The following is an 18261-nucleotide window of genomic DNA, read 5'->3' on the forward strand; positions in this document are numbered from 1 at the left end:
GTTCTTTTTTTAAAAAAATATTATCTTTAAGAAGTTATACATGCTCATGCAACTGTAACTCCTCTGTACAGCATCTTTACAATAAAAATATATTTAAAAAAACAAAAAATAAAAAGTTGTACAAAGGAGGTGCCAGTTAACAAAGCAGTTTATGAATACAATGCATTTTGATCAGTGTCACCCCTTTCAAGGTCTCACCCCCCCATTAAACCCACCCCTTCCCTTTTCTCTTTTTTCTATCATAGGACTTGAATTCGGGGCCTAGGCACTGTCCCAGTGCTCTTTCACTCAAGGCTAGCACTTTACCACTTTGAGCCACAGTGCCACATCCAGTTTTCTGGTGGTTAATTGGAGATAAGCGTCTCATGGACTGTCCTGCCTGGGCTGGTTTTGAACCACAATCCTTAGATCCTAAGTAGCTAGGATTACTGGAATGAGCCACCAGTAATTTTGTGGTACATACAATGAATTGACTGAATTTTACCTCCTCCTCCTCCTCCCACACCAGCATTCATTCCTCTTTCTCCCCTTGGCATCATTCCCAGTCAATACTGTATTATGTACAGAGCAGATACAAAATATTAAGAATTTCTCATTGTACTTCTGTTTTACTGAACCTGAAGAACCACAGCAATAACTATGACAAATAGAAAATAAAAACTAGCAAGAAATATACAAACAAAAGGGAGAGGGCATTAGGAGTAGGTGAAATGAGAAGGTATAAATATGATCAGAGTACTTCATACATATGTGTGAAAATAAAATGATGGAGGGAGGAAGATGCGAAAGAGTAATAGAGGTAATGAATTTGATCAAAATGCATTATAAGCATGTATGGAAATAGCAAGTATGGAAATCTCTTGGTATAATTAATAAGTACTAATAAAAAAAGAATTAAAAAACAAAATGCTGCAGCACTTCAAATGGGAGAAATATGAGTTTAGACTGAGAGACTCAAGAATGACTTAGACTGACTTTTTATTTGAGTAAAAACAAAACAAAGAGCCAAGTGACAGTGGCTCATGCCTGTAATCCTAGCTACCAAGGGAGGCTAAGATCTGAAGATCACAGTACAAAACTAGCCCAAGCAGGAAAAATATGTGAGACGCTTACCTCCAATTAACTACCAAAAAGCCAGAATTAGAGCTGTGATTCAAATGGTAAAGTGCCAGCCTTGAACCAAAAAGTTAAAAGAAAGAACTCAGGCCCTGAGTTCAAGCCCCAGGACTGCCACCAAAAAGGTTACTACCATTTCACTTAGTAGAAGATACTAGCATAGAGGCTACATAGAGACATTTGTGGATCACTAGTTCTATCTGAGCCATACGTAGCACAAAAGTATAGAATTGATATTATTCTTTTTTATATTTTTTATTGTAAAGATACTGTACAGAGGGGTTACAGTTACATGAGCAAGGTAATGAGTACATTTCCTATCGAGCATTGTTACAGCTTGCTTTTGTTTTTTCCCTACCATCCCTTCCCACCCCAACTCCTCCCTCCCCCGCCAAGTTGTAAAGTTCATTTTCAACATAGTGTCTTGAACATCTCATTGTTACAATGGGTCAACCTGTATGCTTATCTCAGCATTTTGTTATTTCCCTTCCCCTCCCTAAATTATAAAAATGTATTACAAGATGCAGGACATTGGAATTAAATACAGTGAAAACCAGAATCAAATACAGTGAAAACAGGGGTTATACCATGGGGGAAGAACATACAAAAGAAACAAAAAAAATCACATAGTACATCATACATATCTTAAAAACAATAGCAAGAAAACAAAAACCAGTTGTGTCCTATCTTGGGGTTCATTTCTCTTAACATCATCTTATATGGCCATATGTACATAGTTTTTTACCTTTTCTGCTTGTCCTAGATTTATACTAGTTATTGTAAATAAGTGAAACCATGGGACCTATGTTTCTTTGGGCCTGGCTTAGTTCACTTAATATAATTTTTTCCAAGTCTTTCCATTTCCTAAGTTCACTACCCATAAAAGAAATTAAAATCAAGACATCATTGAGATCCCACCTCACCCCAATTAGAATGACTATAATCAACAGATGCTGGAGGGGATATGACCAAAAGGGAACCCTACTGCATCGTTGGTGGGAGTGTAAGCTTGTTCAACCACTTTAGAAAGCAATGTGGAGGTTCCTCAAAAGACTCCACATAGAGCTGCCCTATGACCCAGCAATCCCACTTTGGGCATTTACCCAAACAATCATAAACAAGGGTATACTAAAGCTACCAGCACAACTATGCTTACTGCAGCATTATTTATCATAGCTAAGATATGGAACCAACCTGGTATTGATTCTTGTTTGTATAAAATTCTATTGCAGAAATTAAATAGAGTTGTTTGGATATGAATTGGGAACTTGTATTATAATTACTACCTTGTTCACTAGAGCTTAATCATTTAACAGGTTCAGTAGAGGTTAAAGGGATGAAGAGAAAGTATCCTCTTCCTAATAAGTGTAGCTCTGCCCTCAATAGATGAATGTGAGATATATATGGTGGAAATCTCCCCTTCCATCAGAAAGAATGGCACTGACCCCTTTGTTAGGAAGTGAAAAGACTTGGAAAAAATCATATTAAGTGAAGTAAGCCAGAACCAAAGAAGCATAGGTCCCATGGTTTCCCTCATTTGTAATAATTAGTATATGTTTGGGATAATCCTAGCAGATGAGCAGAATAGCTCAATAGCTATGTAGCCATATAAGGTGATGCTAAGTGAAATGAACTCCAAGACATGGACACAAGAGGTTTTTCTTTGTTGTTGTTGTTTTTATTACACTATGTGATTTCTTGCTTCTTTTGTATTTTCCCCCTATGGATTATCCCCTGTTGAAACTTTATTTGATTTTGATATACCCTGGGTATTGTATATACATTTATCTGAATTAAGGAAGGGAACAACAAACTGGTGAGACAAAGGACAAAGGGGGAACCAATACAACAGCAATACTCACAAGACAATATGTTGGAAATGAACTGTACAACTTAGGGAGAAAGTGGGAAAAAAAGTGGGAGAAAAATGAGGGAGGGAGTAACAAGTTCAACAATAAATGTACTCATTACCTTATGTATGTAACTGTAACCCCTTCACCTTGACAATAAAATTAAATATATATAATAAAAAAGAATAGTTCTATAAATATTTATTGACTTGGATTGAGTTGAACTGAACATAATCTGAGTAACTCCTGTATTACACAATTAAAATAAAAATATCAATAGATTGGGGCTGGGAAGTTGGCTCAGTGGTAGAGCGCTTGCCTTGCATGCATGAGGCCCTGGGTTCGATTCCTCAGCACCACATAAGCAAAAAGAAAAAAGCCGGAAGTGGTGCTGTGGCTCAAGTGGAAGAGCGCTAGCCTTGAGCTGGAGCTGAGGGACAGCGCCCAGGCCCAGAGTTCAGGCCCCACGACCAGACCCCCCAAAAAATCAATAGATTTTATTTTATGTGTAGAATCTAGGCCTATTTTTAAATTAAAAAATAGTAATATGATGTGGATACAAAAAGAAGCCTGCTCATGAGGAATTAGAAGGTGGGAAGACAAGCAAGGACAGGATGATGAGGGGGTGAATATGATTAAAGTAAACTATATGTTGTAGGAAAAGAGCAAAATAGAACTTACTAACAGAGAGATGGGTGACAACGTTGTCAAACACTTTGTACTCATATACTGTTTTGTAGAATGGGAACTTTGTGCAACTACTTGAAGATAAAAATTAAAATAAAATAAAATTTTTTAAAAAGAACCTACTAACAACTATATAAAAGCAAAGGAGTGGGGGCTGGGAAGGTGGCTCAGTGGTAGAGTGCTTGCCTTGCATATAAACAGAAAAAGCCAGAGTGGCTCTGTGGTTTAAGTGGTAGAGCACTAGCCTTGAGCTGAAGAGCTGAGGGACAGCGCCAAGGCCCAGAGTTCAGGCCCCATGATCAACCAAAAAAAAAAAAAAGGAAAGGAGGGATCCAGGCACAATGGCTCACTCTTGTAATCCTAGCTACTCAGGAGACTGAGATCTGAGCATAGCAGTTCAAAGCCTGTCTGAGCAGGAAAGTCCATGAGATTCTTATCTCCAATTAACCACCAAACAGCCAGAAGCTGTGGCTCAAGCACTAAGCTTGAGGCTTGAAGGACAGCACCCAGGTCCTGAGTTCAAGCCCAAAACTAGAGAGAGAAGGGGGAGGGAAAAGAGAAGAATAGAGGGTGTAAATTTGATCACAGTGCATTATAGGCATGTATAGACTTATACAATCATTGTATAATTAATGTGCACTAATAAAAATCACATGATCATACTGTTACTTTGTCACTTCACCTCATCCACCTACTTATCTAAATATGAATGGTAGCATCCAATATTGGCAGAATCTGCTATCAGAGACAAGATTACCCCAAGAAAACTGAAAAGGAAAACAAAAATGAATGAAATTATTGAATACCTGCTATGTACACAGCTGAAAAGTCTAAAACAACTATAGATTGAAATTGTCTTGAGATCTCAAATGTGGGGACTAAAAACCTACTACACTGTGGTCCTGAAATGACTCATTGATTACAAAATGAGTGAAATTATATTTTAGGATCAGAAAGGTGTTTTTATGCATTCCATTTTCAGTCAGTATACATTTGGTAATATATAGAGATCTGAGAACAGCTGATTAAATTATAATCGCCAACTCTGACTGTTCTCTACCTGTATCCCGCACTACCCACTTTTTACCTGGAAAAATGGGGACAACTTAAGGAGAAAGAAGTTGGAGAAGCTTTGAAAATGATTGTCTGGGTATGGGATAGACTCCAGGTGCAATATCAAAGCTGTGGTCCTAGTTTTCTACTTTTAAAACTATATTGTTTTATATTTTTGCATTTATTTTGTTTTCTTTTTTATTTCCTTGTTACTCAGTAGAGTTCCTACAGTTCTCCTGTTACTATATACTATGAACAAATTGCAGGAAAGTGTTTATTTTGTTGGTGCTGGGACCACAGATAAAGGAAAGTGACCAGTCTCTCTTGGAAACTTGCTGACAAGAATGAAAGCTGCCATAGACAGCAAAAGCTCAGAAGAAAAAGATTCCAGTAGTACTGTTGACGAAGGCCCTTCCCTATTCATTTCTTAGAGATTTACTGTACTTTGGTAGATTATCTGATGCAATTTAATTGAAGAGAAGAGACATATACTCCTTAAAATTCCTATGAAGATTACACAACAGTTGACCTGTGAAAGTATATAAGCCAAATACCATCATAAGTTTGTAAGGAAAAAAAGTCCCTTGAACAATCCCAAAACTAGAAAACAATTTATGTATTCTTCCCTAAACTGTCCCTAAACAAACCCAGAAAGATATACTTGATATCTTTAATGTTCTAAATCCTACTTTTAGAGAACTATGTCTTGATAGAAATTTCTAAATTATTTTCCCCTTTGAACTTTATAATTAATGTTTATAAGAGAAAATATCATTTCCTAGACAGGAATATAACACTCTGTTCATCACTAGATATAAATATTGTACACACATGGCAGCAAACATCTGTGACTAGTCAGGGTCTGGGTTCCAAGTCCTCCCCCTGGGGATGTAAAAAAAAGGATGGAAGGAAAAAAAAGGAGTAATGGAATTCAATGGCAAGCCCTAAATCTTTCAGTAAAGCTTTGATGTCCCATCACACAATTTGAATCTATACTTAGGGCTGCTACATTCCCATGACCCTTTTGGACTGCTTCTAAAAATGAACATTAACTTTCTTTTCAATCTTATGATTTCAGCTTGGGCATCCTCTGACATTATAACAAGAAGCACTAACTACTCCAAGAAGGAACTGCAGTGCCAGAAAGAGGTATGGCTCCATTTTCTAAATGAACCTTGCTTTTTAAACTTGTAATTATCTTAACAAAGTAAATGTACTAAAATAAAATTGGTATGTTTATGTTTATAGCTTGCTTTCATTAATCAATTATTGTCTCATTTTGTGCTAAGACGACTCTTGCTATACTGCATTGTAACTTCTCCACATTTCTGAACTCCTCATCATCTTCTCTCCTCTACACCTATGAGCTGTTTGGAAGAAGGAATGGGTCCTTAGAAATCTTAGGTTTCCAAAGGAACTCTCTGTGCCCATCTAGGGAGAGTTACAGGATTGGTGAATCACAATAAATCAGTAGAAAAATGAATTAAATGCTGCTCACCCCTGGAAAGCCATCAGACTGGCTTGCACTAAATGATCTTAACCATTCTAGAGTTAACTGCTTGTTTTAAACTTTTACAGTCTTCTTTTGTGGCCTAATACAAATCATTGATTTGATTTATATATAAACAATTGAACCTAAATACTAAAATTTACAGGGTCTATACAAGGGCTCCAAAGTTTATTAATGGTACTAAAGATCATCTGTTTCTCTGTTCATTTTTCTTTTTGTCAGTTTTATTCGACATCTTTTATTCAAATATCTGATAATTTCATATTTATTTTTAACAAACAATCCATATATGTCAGTAATATGGGTATTTTTTAACCCTTAGCCTTATGGTTTAGTGCCTTGCTTAATACTTTAGGAAGCAACTTAACTTACACAGTCATTTTAGGCTCTGATGCTGTAAAGATTTTTTTAATTTTTTATTTTTATTGTTATTATAAATGTGATGTACAGAGGGGTTACAGTTACATAAGTCAGATGAGTACTTCTTTCTCTTTTGGGGGGGGGGTCAGTTATGAGGATTGAACTTTGGACCTAGACACTGTCCCTGAGCTTTGTCACTCAAGGCTAGTGCTCTAGCACTTTGAGTCACAGTGCCACTTCCAGTTTTCTGGCAGTTAATTGAAGATGAGTCTCACAGACTTTACTGCCTGGGCTAGCTTCAAACCACGATCCTCAGATTTCAGCCTCTTGCATAGCAAGGGTTACCAGGCATGAATCACCATTGCATGGCTATGAATACATTTCTTTTTGGACAATGTCAACCCTTCTCTCATTCTCCTCCAGTTTTTCCCTCCCATCCCCACCAATAAGTTGCATAGTTCATTTTCAAAATAGAATCTAGTGAATACTGGAAAAGTTTTAACTCTATTGGAATGAGAAAATAACTCTGTGATTTCAAATAATGACTTCAAATGATAAACTTATCTATTATTCATTTATTTATACACTCAATATTATTTTAATATAGTAAATTCTTTATTTACATTTCCATTATATTTAATGAACTCATAATAACCATATCCAACCAGAAGCAATGGAAAAAAGAAAAATCTGTAGCTTTAGGAAAATACTAAAGAATCTGCTTTAATTTCTTACACTAACCAAAAAAAAATCACATGTGGGAAATTTACAAAGCAGAGCAAAGTACTGATATAATGTGTCAACTTTGAGAACATAACCTTAAAATCATTTTGCATGAACTTTTCATGTTAAAATTGTGGAACTCAAAATACACTGCAGTCATGTGTGGAATGACCACAATGAACTCAGCTTACACTACTAATGGGTGCTAATAAAAAACTGATAAACTATGACAGAGTTTTTAGTTTTAGTTCAAAAAGTTCTTTATTTAAAAAAATGAAAGAAGTTTTAAAAATGATCATTTTGTTTAAAAACTTCTAAATATAACTGTATTATTTGATAGTTTATACTGGTGGCAGAATGTGATTTACAATAATAATATACAAAAAGCTATCTACAAATGAAAAGTACTACTACATCTGCACAGTGGTATGAAGAAACACACTGATCACACAAAGAATTCTGTCTAGTTCAACTGAGTGACAGAAATTTGAAGTTTACCTCAAATCTTTAACTGAAGTATTAATTCTATTTCTCAAGATTTTAATAGTGATTTTTTAAAAGCTCTACATGACAAATGTCATGGAGTATTTTATTTTTTCTTTATGGCCAGGTTAATTAATGATTAATTAAATAATAATAATGTCTCACAGTTACAGTACATTTAATGGTGTCTTGTTTAAAACAAACTATATGAAAGGAAATCTACTCATTACCTGACTCATGTGATTGTAATCCCTCTGTATATCACCTTTATAATAACAACTGCTGGGCGCTGGTGGCTCACACCTGCAATCCTACCTACTCAGGAAGTTGAGATCTGAGGATTGCTATTCAAAGCCAGTCCGGGGAGGAAAGTCTGTGAAACTCTTATCTCCAATTAACCACCAGAAAACCGGAAGTGGTGTTGTGGCTCAATTGGCAGAGTGCTAGCCTTGAGCTGAAGAGCTCAGGGACAGCGCCTGGGCTGAGTTCCATTACCAACAAAAAAAAAAAAAAAAGAGGAATAACAATAAAGTACATTAACTTAAAAAAATAAATAAAATAAGCCAGACGCTGTAGCTCATGCTTGTAATCCTACCTACTCAGGAGGCTGAGATCTGAGGATTGCAGTTTGAAGCCAGCTTGGGCAGAAAAGTCCCCATGAGAGTCTTATCTCCAATTAACCACTCAAAATCAGAAGTGGTGCTGTGGCTCAAAATGGTAGAGCACTAGCCTTGAGAAAAAGAGCTCAGGAACTGAGTCAGGCCCTGACAGGTTCAAGTCCCACAACCAACAGAAATAAAAAAGAAAAAAATAACGCTATACAAATAACATTAGTTATCAGTACATTAGTTATCAGTACTGCCCTCTGTCCTTAGCTTTCCTGTCCTGATTTCTTTTATAACATATCTGACTCATTTGAATGGATGTCAAGTTTTTGAATACTGACAGTAGGTTTCATTTCTCTACAAGAACATACATGACTTCCGTTAGTCACAGTCTAACCAGTAGTTTCCTGATTTGGAATGATATCCTCTTTTAGTTTGACTATTTGGATGGGATCTTTGTCAGTATTTTCTTCTGCTTCACTGCAGACAAGTCAAGAAACTTCAGATACTTTGAATTCCCCTGATTTGAAGGAACTTCCATCAAAAGACACAGGATGCTCTTTAGTGGGCTGAATTCTAACAGCAGTGTCTTCCTTTTAATTCATGTGTTTTAACTGCCACTTGCCCTTAAGCTACTAGTAGAGTACTACTGGGTCTTGAACTCAGGACCTTAATGCTGTCCCTTAGCTTTTTTGCTCAAGGCTAGCACTCTACCACTTAAGACATACCTTCACTTCTGACTTTTTGGTGGTTAACTGAAGGTAAGAGTGTCTCAGGCTTTTCTGCTCAGCTGGCTTCAAACCATCTCAGCCTCCTGAGTTGCTAGGATTACAGGCATGAGCCACCAGCTCTGGGCTAAGAGAGTAGACCATAAGCATCTCACCACACACACACACACACACACACACACACACACACACACACACACACACACACACACACACACACACACACACACAAGTAAGAATAGGAGGTGATTAATGTAGGTATTTGCCTATCTTGCCTTGTCCTGACTTGCTTGCTTTGCTTTGCATTGCATTGCTTTGTATTGCTCGGGCTTGGCTTGGCTTTGCTTTGCATTGCTTTGCTATGTTATAGATAGGGTCTAACTATATAGCCAGTATCGGCTATATAGTTAGACCCTATCTAAAACACTTCCGGCTTTTTTTTTCTGCTTATGTGGCGTTGAGGAATCGAACCCAGGGCCTCATGCATGCAAGGCAAGCGCTCTACCACTGAGCCACCTTCCCAGCCCCAAGAATATGTTAATAATTTGATGATGGTGGTGATTTCACAACATATGTGTGTGCGTATGAAATGGTTGTGATAATAATTTCATTATATATTCTATGTCAGATCATCATGTTATTACATTGAACATATATATCAAATATATGCAACATTTGTTTGTCAGTTATACTCAATAAAGCAAAGGGAAGAGAAGTTATATCAAAAACCTTAGGAATATGGTGGGAGAGATGTGTCCAAAATGTACTAGGTGTACATATGAAACTATCACAATGTATCACTAATATTTGCTAGTACAAAATGACCTAAAAGAATTCTTCTACCAAGAAAATCTCAAGAGCACCATCTAGTGCCTCACAAAATAATACAGTCCAGTTTGAGGAAACACCTCAAACAGGATTGATGAAAAAGACTAGATTAATTGGAGGTAGTTTCCTTTCCTCCCACAAGTGCATCTAAGTTCCAAGAACCACTGATAAAAGAGGCATGTAACTAGAAAGCAAATACTATAATGCAAAGAATAGGCATGGTGGTCTCATTTTTCTTTATGACCTCAGAACCAATCTTTGACTTTTTTAAATTTTATACCAACAGTTCTTGATGATAAATAATGACACTTCTTAGCCAGGCGCCTGTGGCTCACGCCTGTAATCCTAGCTACTCAGGAGGCTGAAATCTGAGGATCGTGGTTCAAAGCCAGCCCAGGCAGGAAAGTTGGTGAGACTCTTATCTCCAATAAACCGCTAGAAAACCGGAAGTGCTGCTGTGGCTCAAGCAGAAGAGTGCTCGCCTTGAGCTGAAGAGCACAGAGACAGCGCCCAAGCCCAGAGTTCAAGCCCCACGACTGACAAATAAATAAATAAATAAATAAATAAATAAATAAATAAAATAATGACACTTCTTTTATTAGTCAGGACCTTGGTGCTGCCCCTGAGTCTTTGTGCTCAAGGTGAGCACTCTATCACTTGAGTCTCAGTTCCACTTCTGGTTTTCTTTTCGTTTTTTTTGTGGTAGTTAATTGGAAATGAGATTCTCACAGCTTTTCCTGCTTGGGCTGGCTTGGAACCAGGATCTCAGCCTCCTGAGTAGGTAGAATTACAGGTGTGAGCCACCAGCGCCCAGCTCAAAATATGTTTTAAATTAAAAAAAATGTATATGGGTAAATATGAAATCCTTGAGAACAAGTCTAGAATGAGAGCAAAGATAAACAACTACAAAAATTTCTTCATGCAACAAGTAAGTATATTCCAACAGTGATTCCACATCTTATTCAGAGCCTTAAATTGTGGTATAGACTGTTTAAACTTATATTACTTTTCTGGATATTTTTCTCATCATTAAAATTACTAGATCACTTCAGCCATGGTGTTCTGTGGTTCTGAAAAGAGGAAACCATGTATACATTCATATATATGATATTTGTATCTTAAAGTAGTTTGTAATTTTAAAATAGGGTAAAACTGGTCACCAATAGCTAGGATTCTAGACACTCAGGATACTGAGATCTGAGGATAACGGTTCAAAGCCAGCCTGGACAGGACAGGAAAGACCATGAGACTCTTATCTCCAATTAAGCACCAAAAGGCCAGAAGTGGATCTGTGGCTCAAACGGTAGAGTGTTAGACTTAAGCACAAACGTTCAGGGACAGCACCCAGGCCCTGAATTCAAGCCCCAGGACAGCACAAAAATAAACAATAAAAAATAGGGTAAAAAGGAGGGAAGGACTAGGAATATGGTGGAGGGGTAAAGTTTTTCAAAGTATGGAAATACCATGATGAAACCCCCTCACACTAAAATTGTTTGTTAATTCAAAAGATTCAAAAACAAGAGGTGAGGGGAGGGGAGAAGAGGGGGGAAATATTAATAAATGCCTATAAGATTTGAATGTTCCTCCCAGAGGCAAGGTGCAGTGGTGAGAAAGTACACATAGTAACAATATGGAATGAAATATTAATACTTTTATAATTTAAGGTCTAATAAAATCTGACGAGTTTTTTTTCTTTACGTTCTAGGCACTGATAAGATCTTCCTAGGAAAACATGAATGTAGTTGGAAATTTGACAGGATCTTCTGTCAGTGAGAACATATGCCAGGAAACTATTGATGAATTCCGCAACCAAGTATACTCCACCTTATACTCTATGATCTCTGTTGTGGGTTTCTTCGGCAATAGCTTTGTGCTTTATGTCCTCATAAAAACATATCATGAGAAATCAGCCTTCCAAATATACATGATTAATTTAGCTGTAGCAGATCTACTGTGTGTGTGCACACTGCCTCTCCGTGTGGTCTATTATGTCCACAAAGGCATTTGGCTCTTCGGTGATATTTTGTGTCGTCTCAGCACCTATGCCTTGTATGTCAATCTGTACTGTAGCATTTTCTTTATGACAGCCATGAGCTTTTTCCGATGTGTAGCAATTGTTTTCCCTGTCCAGAATATTAGTTTGGTTACCCAGAAAAAAGCCAAGTTGGTGTGTGTTGGCATTTGGATTTTTGTGATTATAACTAGTTCTCCATTTTTAATGTCCAAAACTTACAAAGATGAGAAAAACAATACCAAATGTTTTGAGCCTCCTCAGGACAATCAGGCTAAAAAACATGTTCTGATCTTACATTATGTGTCATTACTCATTGGTTTCATCATCCCTTTTATCATTATAATTGTATGTTACACAATGATCATTTTGACCTTACTAAAAAATTCAATGAAGAAAAATCTTCCAAGTCGTAAAAAGGCAATAGGAATGATTATAGTTGTGACAGCTGCCTTTCTAATAAGCTTCATGCCCTATCATATTCAACGGACCATTCATCTGCATTTTTTACACAATGAAACCAAACCCTGTGAATCAGTCCTTAAAATGCAGAAGTCAGTGGTTATTACCTTGTCTCTAGCTGCATCAAATTGTTGCTTTGACCCTCTCCTGTATTTCTTTTCGGGGGGAAACTTTAGGAGAAGGCTTTCTACATTTAGAAAGCACTCTTTGTCCAGTATGACATATATGCCCAAAAAGAAGGCCTCCTTGCCAGAAAAAGGAGAGGAAATATACAAAGAGTAGTTTAAACCCATTTGCAGTATAAACCAATGAATAGAATTTCCCCAAAAATATTTCCCCACATCTTCTGTAAGAAAAATAAAATTTTCTGTTTAAATAGGGATATAGGTGGGCCCATTGCAACAATGAGATGTACAAGACTTTATGTCAAAAAACAAACTTTACAACTTTGACAGGAGGAAGGGGAGAGATGGGGTAGGCGGGGAAGGGGGGGATGGGAAGGGATGATAAGGGGAAACAAAGGAGGAGGCAACAATGCTTGATAAGAAATGTACTCATTATCTTGCCCATATAATTGTAACTCCTCTGTACAGTATTTTCACAATTAAAAAAGAAAAAAATTCTAATAATTTATAAATACATAACTTCATATACCTATAAATGTATTTCATTTATGAATCCCATTATGAGATATGAGCAACCTTGTATCCCATTATGAAACATATTTTAAGTTAAATGTTCATTTCACAAATATGAACTAAATTATAAATGGTTGTTTGTTCTCCAGAAGGTGGAAAATATTTGTGGTTTTGTTCTGTGAAACCAAATATGAGGTCAAGGTTTTCCTTCTCCAATAAAAGCTGTACAAAGGCTAAGAAATAGACCTTTAAATCTAACATTAAAATTAGCAAGTAGTTCTCAATCATCTTAGCATATTCCTTTGCATGCATGCCATCAGATGAGAAGCAGAGATGACCCAGAGCTACATAAAATGTACTGTCAGCCTCTTCCTTTGTAGTACTGACTAGCTAAGGGGAAGCAAGGCCATTTCTTCCAGGAGAGAATGTACAAGTGATTGTACAGCCAAATAGCCATAAAATCTCCATGCAATGTACAATCTGGAAACTGTGGAAGGTCAGCTTGATCAAAAGCCATTGTATCTCCAATTTTCTTGTCCCTGCCTCTGGACCTCAAAAGAATAGTGTTTTTGTTGCTCATTGAAATTCCTATAAGGAATTGTCTCCCTACCTGACATATAATCCTTCCTAAGAAGCCAAAATCAATGGATCCCATGTATGAAAAGAAGTAAAAATTTATCTGGAGAGAGTCTACTATTCTACATTCCTATTACTAGAATCAAAATTTACTGCAAAGAATCTCTGAAAAACTTATTGAATATCCATATTACAATTTGTTTAAGAAGCTCATGTATTTATATACAGGCATGCAACCATAAATTGTTGCTCTATGATATGCATTTATGAGTGAAAATTTATTATAATCTGTATTATTGTTTCATTCTTTGTACTTTTTATTAGTCTGTTGACAAGAGTAGCAAAGATGTGTTTATAGTCATTTTAGATTATGGTGAAAACTTTGTTCTTAAAATAATAAAAAAAAAACTTGGTAATGACTAAAATATATTATGTCAAGCTTTTGCTGAGGGCCAGTCTGTTCCTAGCTTTGGGCACATTATCACAGAAGAAATAAATTCTAGGGCTCAGTGGTAGAGCGCTAGCCTTGAGCTGAAGAGCTGAGGGACAGCGCCCAGGCACAGAGTTCAGGCCCCACAACCGGACCCCCCCCCAAAAAATTCTAATAGTAAAGAAAAAAGAAAAACTATGAAAGAAGTTCTATCTGAATCAGTACATTATTCCCAGCTCCTTTCTAGCAGTGGGGAAAAAAATCACAAAACATAAAGAGAATGATAACTGGGACCTATCAGTTTTGTCTAATATACCTAGAACCTGACAGTGAATTTTTATTCTCTGCTGCTTCCCCTTGCTTGAGACAAAGATCAAACACAGTATCTGTCATAAAAGTCAGTCCTTGCTTCTCATTTACTAAGCTTTATGCTATTCAGCATATGGTAGATGAGGACTGCTTTGGAAGCCAAAAGACATGGGTGTTAACCTGGTCTCTGTTGCTCACTACTTGAGTAACTTTAAGCAAGTGGCATAAACTCTGATCCTCAGCTTCATTTGTAAAATGAAGATGATATTTATTACCTTCCTTATTTATGAAACTCAAAACATTTATGAAACTCAAAGAGAACAGGTATGTTCAAGTTTTATCTTAAAATATATAGCAAGATGTAACTTTAAAGTGTTTAGGAATTGTTTTACTACTTAATGCATTTAGGGATAGTTTTGCTACATAAATATACTCATTCAGATTTACTATACCAATTCTCAATTTGGAAAGAGTACAGTTTGAATAGCTAGACTAGTTAAATTCTATATCACATTAAAGAACTGTGTTGCTTGTTTATTCTTACTTTCAGAATTTTGTCATTTCTACTCACAGACACACTCATGCCATATGGAAATATACTATAAAACCTCACTTACCTGCAAACCCACCATAAATTTCTTCTTCTTTTGTTAATTATGCACTTATAAACTATACCATACTGTTTAGAACTTCCCCCAATTTCTTTCCTGAAGTGGAGTGATCCTAGTAGGATTATCAGTTATTTGAAGTAAAGAATTATCTTTAAATGGTATTATACAACATTTAATGAACTTTGTGTGTTTTGCTTTGTTTAAAGTGTTTTATTTGTGCTGATATATTTAATGCTTGCAAGTAAGCTGTATGGTAGATAACATCAATATACCTAGTTTGTTGAATTAGAAACTGAGGCACAAAGCCAGGCAGGCATTGGTGGCTCATGCCTGTAAATCTAGCTATTCAGGAGGCTGAGATCTGAGGATTAAGGTTCAAAGCCAGACAGGGTAGGAAAGTCTTTGATACTCTTATCTCCAACTAACCACCCAAAAACTAGAAGTAGAGCTGTGGCTCAACGTGGTAGAAGGCTAGCCTTGAGCAAAAGAGCTCAGGGACAATGCCCAGCCCCTGAGCTCCACAAATGACAAAAAAAAAAATCTCTGAGGCACAAAAAAGTTTAGTAACTTGCTCATTATCACACAGCTATCACACAAGTATAAGAACCAAGGTTCAAACCTAGACAGTCTGACATGATAGACCATGTTCATTATTTATTGTGCTCCCCTGCAGCACCAATATTAGCTGCAAAGTATCATTTACAATATTAGATGCAAAATGTAATTTAAAATTAATAGGTTCTAGAGATATGCTATGCAATATTAATGCTTATGGTTAACAGTAATGAATTGTGCATTTTTAAGAGGACAGATTAAATGTTTAGAGAGAGAGAGAGAGACAGAAAGAGGAAACAACATTTTAATGATTATTCATCATAAAACTAGCTTTAATTAAATTACATGTTTAAAAATTTTAGCTATCTGCACACATTAATCATGACCTAAAACCTATTATTTTAGTCAGAAAGCCATCCTAAGAATATTATATGTATGTGAGAATATGAGCATTAGAAGGATCTTCATGTTTGTCATTCTTAGTGGAAATGTAATACTCTGGTGGCACTAACATACCACAGTCTTCATACACATTCCTTTGATTACTGACAGTCCTTTCAAACCTCATCAGTTATCCAACCTATTTTCATTATATACTTAACTTTTGGAGGGAGGGGTTAGCCAACATTACTTCTGCATTTTAAAAAAAATCATATTTTATGGGAAGGGATGAGAAGGGGAAACAACGAGGAGGCAACAATGCTTGATAAGAAATGTACTCGTTATCTTGCCCATGTAATTGTAACTCCTCTGTATGGTATTCTCACAATAAAAAAATCATATTTGATCTTAAGGGAAAATTCTGTATTTTAGTTTTCAGAATAAAGATAAATGGTTTTGTGTGTTTATCTCAGACTGTAAACTTCAATTATAAAATCTGGATTTTTAGCTCCAGGCACATGATTTTTGTCTTTTTAATTTTATTTGTCTTTTTAAGGTAATTGTATATGTTCCTCAATACCTACCTCTTACTAATATTTTAGTGTCTCCAATTGTGGAAAGTTCTGGTGGGATTAGATCTAAAATCAGTGTAAATTTGTGGACCCTTGTAGTGAGCTCCAGAGCATTAAGGGTAGGAAAAGAAGCACATTTACATTCTGTTCCACTTCATGTAAGCCCTCTGGGCTGGATTGGTTTGGCCTGATATGAAAACAGCAAAACATTTCTGAGAGGACAGATCCAATTTTCTTTGCTCTATCTCAGAACTCTGTTACTCTAAATAAAAGACAATTTTAAGTCCTCATTCATCTGCACCAAATATAATCCCTTCATAAAATCAGTTTTACAATAATATTAAATCAAAAGAATATGTTATTATTCTAAATCAGAAAATTGTAATAAATCTTCTCAAAGAAAATTAGGTCAGACACTTGCTCATGACATTTAAATTTATGACTACATGGATCTGACCTTAACAAGTTTCTCTTGAGAGCTAGTCATTTGATCTAGGAAATGTTTTGCATGTCACTAGCGCTGTCTTAGAAATTTGACACAACTAAATCATCCTAATGGAAAACTATTGTTTGGCACAGAAAGTGATATAATTGGCTATTCAAAGGGAAATACAAAGTAAATGTTTGTTCCTCCATTTCACTGCTCTGTAGGGAAACAAAAATTTCTATATTTCTTCCTGGATATCCATGACTGATTGAGTTTAATGTGTTTTTTTTAATTTTTACCTTCTTAAATGGAAAGATTAATGGTTTCTTGAAGACATGAACAGATATTTAAATTAAAATTAGAAACTACTATCTTTTATATCATTAAAAAGAGAAAGTTTCCTTCTTTCTACAACTTTGGAAATGAGTAAAACAAATTAATAGCAAATTCTAGTCTCCCTTTTAAGAGCAACTTAATGGTGGAACAAAGGGTGAACTAATTCAGCAGTGATACTCACTAGACACCATGTTGGAAATGAACTATCAATTTGAGGGGAGGGGAGTTAGGAGGGAAAGAAACAGGGAGAAAATGAAGGAAGGGGTAACACTGTTCAAAAAGAAATGTAGCTCTTCTTCAGCTTTTGTTCACCATCGTGGTTACTGTGCCTTCCAGAGCTTCTCATCATGTCTTCTCACAAGACTTTCAGAATCAAGCAGTTTCTGGCTAAGAAACAAAAGCAAAATCGCCCATTCCCCAGTGGATTCAGATGAAAACTGGTAACAAAATCTGGTACAACTCCAAGAGAAGACACTGGAGGAGAACCAAGCTGGGTCTGTAGGGAATGCTTCAGATGCCCACATATTTATGCTCTACCATGAACCAGTCAAGCTGAAACATCAAAACTGCCTGGACTGACAGTTGGGTATTTTTTAATTGATTTTTCTTTGGTTATTTTAATAATGGCACAGTAATAAACATGTAATAAAAATTACATTTAAAAAAAAGAAATGTACTCAATACCTGACTTATGGAACCCCTCTGTACATCACTTTTACAATGGAAGGAAGGAAGCAAGCAAGCAAGGAAGGGAGGGAGGGAGGGAAAGAAGGGAAGAAGGAAGGAAGGAAAGAAGGAAGGAAGAAAAGAGAGAGAGAAAGACTTAAAACAACTAACAGAGTAAAACATGATGCTAGGAGAAAGTGACTCATGCAACTTATGGAGCTGAAAAATGAGGTATATAGTTCAAAGCCAGCCTAGGCAGAGAAGTCCATGAGACTAGTGGACAAGGGGTAGATTGATAGCCTTGAGGGGAAAAAAAGAAGGAAAGGAAAGAAAACGGAGAAAAG

The 18261-nt window shown here is 36.2% G+C and overlaps 1 protein-coding gene across 1 annotated transcript in view; it reads left to right on the forward strand.

The window, feature by feature from the left end:
- Window positions 1-12877, forward strand: part of Cysltr1 (cysteinyl leukotriene receptor 1) — a 31948-nt gene extending 19071 nt beyond the window's left edge. Inside the window, exons 2-3 of the mRNA XM_070039071.1 lie at window positions 5785-5855; window positions 11649-12877. Coding sequence (XP_069895172.1) covers window positions 11676-12698 — 1023 coding nt within the window. The 5' untranslated portion in view covers window positions 5785-5855; window positions 11649-11675 and the 3' untranslated portion in view covers window positions 12699-12877. The remainder of the gene's footprint in view (window positions 1-5784; window positions 5856-11648) is intronic.
- The last annotated feature ends 5384 nt before the right edge of the window (window positions 12878-18261 follow it).

This window comes from Dipodomys merriami, unplaced genomic scaffold, assembly GCF_024711535.1.
Source record: "Dipodomys merriami isolate MVZ:Mamm:240054 unplaced genomic scaffold, mDipMer1.0.p SCAF_3, whole genome shotgun sequence".
Classification (NCBI taxonomy): domain Eukaryota; kingdom Metazoa; phylum Chordata; class Mammalia; order Rodentia; family Heteromyidae; genus Dipodomys; species Dipodomys merriami.